At 52.2% G+C, this 5,989-nt stretch overlaps 1 protein-coding gene across 1 annotated transcript; it reads right to left on the bottom strand.

Annotated features, from left to right (window-relative positions):
• Positions 1 to 316: 316 nt before the first annotated feature.
• Positions 317 to 3,089, bottom strand: C1H1orf202 (chromosome 1 C1orf202 homolog). Its single transcript, XM_054661003.1, has one exon. The coding sequence runs from the start codon at positions 1,586 to 1,588 to the stop codon at positions 1,001 to 1,003; it is 588 nt and encodes a 195-aa protein (XP_054516978.1). The 5' UTR covers positions 1,589 to 3,089; the 3' UTR covers positions 317 to 1,000.
• Positions 3,090 to 5,989: the final 2,900 nt, after the last annotated feature.

The following is a 5,989-nucleotide window of genomic DNA, read 5'->3' as shown; positions in this document are numbered from 1 at the left end:
CGGGAGGCGGAGGTTGCAGTGAGCTGAGATCGCGCCATTGCACTCCAGCCTGGGCGACAGAGCAAGACTCTGTCTCAAGAAAGACGGAAAGGAAAGAAAAAGAAGAAAAGGGTGAGCTAGTGAAAAGCTTGCCAGCTTTGGCGCATGAGGCAGTGAGGGGAGAGGGAGGTGTGGATGCTAGTCTGGGAACAGCCTCCGGAGAGACCGTTATCACAGTTTAGTAACTACCTGTAAGGTGTGTCGCGCTTTCAGAGTCCCCACAGCACTTTCACTTCTACTATTTTACTTTCATCCTCACGAGTCTGTAGAGCCAGAGTATCATTAGCAGGTTTTTATTGATGAGGAAAAGGAAGACGTTCAAGACCCATCTGGGAGCCTCCAGGAGTCCTTTCCCTTTGCTCTTCTAAGTCTAGCCCTGGTTTCCAAACTCCCCTGTCCCACCCCCACCCCAAGCCACCCTTCCTAAATGCCTGTCAACAAAAGCATAAAAGTAGAGTTCGCTCACTTCAAAGTGGGATGTGAAGCTCAGCATCCTGCTTTAAACGATTTTTTTTTTTTTTGACGGGGCGTGGTAGCTCACGCCTGCAATCCCAGCGCTTGGGAGGCTTAGGATCGCTTGACGCCAGGAGTTTGAGTCCAGCCCGGGCAACACGGTTTTTTTGTTTGTTTGTTTGTTTGTTTTTTCCTGTCTCAAAAAAAAAGGCATTGCAGAGATTGAAAACCGTTTCCCACCTTCTCCCCTGCAGTGTTTAGGAAGAGACAATCCGCCCCCGATTCAGCGCTTCCCAGCCCGCAGCAACTGCGCAGCGGGGGGAACCCAGGGCTCCGCGGCACCCGCAGGCTTTAGTTACTGCTCCGAGGCCCTCGGACCAAAGAGAGGCTGCGAGGAGGACGCGGCTCGTTTAGCTCGCTGCGAACCTCAAGATAACCCTTGGTTTCCATGCACATCCCCCCAACATTGCATGTGCTTTCATTCCTACGGTGCTGGGTTTACTTTCATTTATTGCTTTTGTTGACCAAAAAAAAAAAAACAATCCTGAGCGTGCACAGGGGGCGCAAAGCGGGGCCGGCTCCTCGTGGCTGACCGGCGGCGGGGCTGGCGCGCGGGAGCGGCCTGCGCGGGCCGCCCGGGGACGCTGCTCTGGGGTCCGGCCGCGGCCTCGTGGCCGCCCTGCGCGCGGTCCAGCACCAGCAGCGGGATCTCCTCCTGCCGGTCCGGCCGCTCCTTGCGCCGCAGGTAGCGCCGCCTCCACGTCGCCAGCCTCTGAAGCAGCCTCTGCAGGCTCGAGGGGCCCCACAGACCGCGCTCCGGGGCGTCCTTGCCTGCGCGCGCGTGAGCTTGCCTGAGCTGCTTCCTGCGCGGGCCGCGGAACAGTCGCCGCCAGCACCAGCACCCAGAGCAGGAGCCGCCGTCGCCGGCCACCGCGCGCCGCCCGACCGCCTCCGGATCCCCGCGCGGAGGGGGACCCCGCTTCAGGCGCGCCGCCTTCTCCAGCAGCTCGTGCTGCGCGCCGCCGCGCCGGGGGCCACCAACCCGGGCGGCCGCCATGGCCCGCGCAGGCCTCTTCTCGGAGCGCGGGGCCCACATCTCGGGAACCGTCGGGCTGGACAACAACGCTGCCGCCTCCAGGACTCCAAAGGGCCCCTCGCGTCCTCTCCCGGGAATGTACCCACAGGCCCCCTCTACGCGCTTGGGTTGCCCAGGAAACCCCAACGGTGACCCCACAATGCCCAGCAGAGCCCTCGCCCTCTGCCAAGGACGGGGTCACCAGAATCCAGCGACCCAAGGAATCCCTCAAATAAGTCGGCCAAATTTCGCTGCGAACTGATTTACACATATGGCCTCACCTGGACAAGAAGGAATCTTGGAAGTTCCTGGGGCCCAACTCCTGGTTCACGAAGACACACAGCGTCCACGAGCAGGGGGCTGCGCAGCCTTCCCTGGGTCAAGGCGTGGGTTTCAGCCTCAGGCGTGTGTTGCGCTGGAGATTTGTATTTTGTGAACTGGTTTCAGGTGGTCTCAGCACTTTTCTGTTAACAGGGAACCAGAGTTTCAGGAAAGATCTCAAAACCTAATTTTCTTCATCTCGCCTCACTCAAAGGCCTCTTTCTTGTAAGACTATGATTGTTTTTTTTAAATAATTTTTTTTCTGATTGCAAACATAAGATTTTTGAAGAAATGTTGTAAAACTAATACAAAAAAGAAATACTCCTTTTTTCTGCTTTTTTATATATATTTTCGTGCTTATTAATTTTCTCCAATTCAAAGCAAAGTTAAATAATAATAGCTGCTATGGGGACTGGTCGTGGTGGCTTATGCCTGTAATCTCCGCAATTTGGGAGGCCAAGGTGGGCGGATCACTTGAGGCCAGGAGTTTGAGACCACCCTGGGCAACATGGAGAAACCCTGTCTCTACAAAAAATACAAAAAAATGTCAGGGCATAGAAAAAAAAAAATGCTACTCTGGGCACAGCCCTGGAGGGAGGGGCAGGGCAGTATCCAAAGCTCTTCTGGCAGCTGACTCCGTGGGGCCCCCTCCCCATGGAGAGTGAGTGGGATGAAGGGTTCATGCTATGCACTAAAATACAATGCAAATATTGATGCAAATAAATTTTTTTAATGAAATTGTTGCCCTCCTACCAAATGGGAAATGAATTTTATCACTGGATAGACACTTATGAAGAAACTGGACTTCAAGTTTGTCCATCCCAGTATTCTGGCAGAAAAGCATGAAATTGAGCCATTCCTTGCAAAGACCAGGAAATCCAGCATTTCCTACAAGACTGGGGATTGCTTGGAAAAGAAGAGCTGACAGAGTATCTCCAGACGCTGACAAGCTTGTAGGACGTATGCAGGACTGTTCATGAGGCCAACCAGAGAGGCCCAACTGTGAGCCCTGTCCCTGTCCTTCGGGAGAGGCCCTGCAGCAGACCCTGGGCCAGCCCTGGGAGGAACACATCTGCTTAGCTGTGTCCCTTCTGTATTCCCTTTCATGGTCCTTAAGTGACTACATCATCTAGTCCGGACCAACACGCTGTGCTCTGAGCAAGGTAGAAGATTTGGGGACAAGCCTGTGCCCACGGTTCCTTCTTCGCAAGAATGAAAATGACTTCACGCTCCTAAGTTTGCCCCTACCTGTCTTATTTTCTCCTTAACAACTCATGCACAGAGCAGTGGTGCTGAGGGGCTCTGCTGCTGGTCCTGTTCCGGATGGGCAGGGCCCCTGAGGAGGGCAAATCAAGAGGCAGAGGCCCAGAGAGAGGGTCTGGATGACCTAACCCAGCCTTAAAGGTGCCTGTTTTCATCAGCTCTTCCGTGTACTCAGCACCCTCCCAAGACCATCTGGGCCTGGCCCTTCCACCTTGCTCTGAGGGTCTGCTCTGGGATCCCCCACAAGTGAACTCTACTGAGGATGCCCAAGACCTGAAATGGGTTCTGGAAATCTTGGGTCCTCCATGGTCATCCCCACATGTGTCTCCCGTCTTTCTCCTGACAGACTCCACTCCCAGTAGTAGGGATCAACCTCTGCCTGTTAGAATAGACAGCTAGGCAGACATGAGCAGAGCAGGAGACCGCCCCTGCCAGGAACGTGAGACAACCACCAGGTGATGGTCAGGTGGTTGTTATACTTTCTTTCTAAAATAATAATTGGTCACAGCAGGCACCAGGAAAAGGCGGTCTCCCAATAGGTAGAAAACACCTGATGCTGGTGATTAGCAGCCTGCGAGTAAGTTCTCAGGAGCTGGGCGAGTAGGCTCAAGTATGTGCACTAAGAGGCAAAGCGGCGGAGTTTAACTGGTATTTGACCTTCTAGGAACACTCAGCTGACTCAAATGAGTATGCACACAACTTCAGTAAACGCATTGCGCATGCAGCCCCTGCTCTCAAGCGCGACATGCAGCCCACCACACGCGCAGACAGCCCACCCCACGGGAGGAACTGGGAGAAGGAACACAGCCCTCCAGAAGCATGCCAACGTATAAAGCCCCAAGTCAAAGGCTGAACAGTGCACTTGGATCGCTCAAGTCGCCCATTTGGCCCTCTTCAACTGTGCTTTACTTCCTTTAGTTCCTGCTCCAATACCTTTTTCCCCCCCGCTCTATCACCCAGGCTGGAGCGCACCAATCTCAGCTCACTGCAACCTCCACCTCTGGGTTCAGGTGATTCTCCTGCCTCAGCCTCCTGAGTAGCTGAGATTACAGGCACACACCACCACGCCAGGCTAATTTTTGTTTTTTTAGTAGAGATGGGGTTTCACCATGTTGGCCAGGATAGTCTCAAACTCCTGATCTCTAGTGATCCACCCACCTCGGCCTCCCAAAGTGCTGCGACTACAGGCGTGAGCCACCGCATCCAGCCTTACCATCTTCAGCTGAACCAAAGATAGAAGGGTAGAGCTGAGGCCAGGAAAGAGAAAGTGCCTGGGATGAAAAGGGTAAAAGAGGGCAAGATTTGTTATACAGATTAAATCAGCGCCTTCTCCAATAATCAGAGCCTCCAGTGATGCAGAGTCATCTTCCTCTTTCTAGTACCAGGAGGAAGACACTCTTACAAATGGAGATTCTTTATTTATTTGTTTATAGACATGGTCTCGCACTGTTGCCCAGGCTGGAGTGCAGTGTCGCAATCTCGGCTCACTGCAACCTCTGCCTCCTAGGTTCAAGCCATTCTCCTGCCTCAGCCTCCCGAGTAACTGGAATTACAGGCACGCACCACCATGCCCAGCTAATTTTTGTATTTTTAGTAGAAACGGGATTTCACCATATTGGCTAGGCTGGTCTGGAACTCCTGACCTCAGGTGATCCACCCGCCTCAGCCTCCCAAAGTGCTGAGATGACAGGCGGGAGGCACCAGGCCCACCTGTATTTTTTTTTTTACAAATGTAAATTTCTCTTACAAAAGGGTAACCACTCCTGTTTTCAGAGCTTCTCTTGTCTCTGCTGTTTCTCAAAACAACCAGCTCAAAATAATCCTTATACCTAAGAAAAGAAATGTAGCTCAGAGATGTCTGGGCTATGTGAGGTGTGCAGGCCCAGATCCACAAGGCTACAGGACTTCAGTTGTGGACCCTTTGCATCATCCCAGGCTCCTACACATGCCTGGGGGCAATTATTTAACTTTGTTCCTGACTAGCCTCACCCTTCATCTTCATGTTCTTGGAATTTGTGATACAAAGAACAATGTATGGCCAACCAATAGCTTAATGTTATTGTATTTATTTATTTATTTATTTATTTATTTATTCTTGAGACGGAGGAGTTTTGTTCTTGTTGCCCAGGCTGGAGTGGTACGATCTCGGCTCACTACAATCTCTACCTCCTGGGTTCATGCAATTCTCCTGCCTCAGCCTCCTGAGTAGCTGGGACTACAGGCGCCCACCACTATGCCAGGCTAATTTTTTTTTTTTTTTTTTTTTTGTATTTTTAGTAGAGACGGGGTTTCACCATGTTGGCCAGGCTGGTCTTGAACTCCTGACCTCAGGTGATCCGCCTGCCTTGGCCTCCCAAAGTGCTAGGATTACAGGCATGAGCCACGGCACCCAGCCAACTGCAGTGCAAATTCTTGGTAACAATTTAGGAACTGCCTCTTCTTTCCCTTTATTTTTTATTCTTTCTGTGGAGACAGTCTTGCTCTGTCGCCTAGGCTGGAGTACAGTGGCGTGACCTTGGCTCACTGCAAACTCTGCCTCCTGGGCTCAAGCCATTCTCCTGCCTCAGCCTCCCAAGTAGGTGGGAATACAGGCGGCCGCCACCACACTTGGCTAATTTTTGTATTTTTAGTAGAGGCAGTTTTCACCATGGAGGCCAAACTGGTGGCCATGGAGGCCTGACCTCAAATGATCCACCCACCTCGGCCTCCCAAAGTGTTAAGATTACAGGTGTGAGCCACTGCGTCTGGCCTTCTTTCCATTTAAAAACCCACTTGCAACTGCTGCTAATTGGAGCGTATCTTCAGGACAACTTGAATCTATGCTCACAGATTGCAGTT

This window comes from Pan troglodytes, chromosome 1 (assembly GCF_028858775.2).
Source record: "Pan troglodytes isolate AG18354 chromosome 1, NHGRI_mPanTro3-v2.0_pri, whole genome shotgun sequence".
Taxonomy (NCBI): Eukaryota; Metazoa; Chordata; class Mammalia; order Primates; family Hominidae; genus Pan; species Pan troglodytes.
This window is presented reverse-complemented; position numbering and strand designations above follow the sequence as displayed.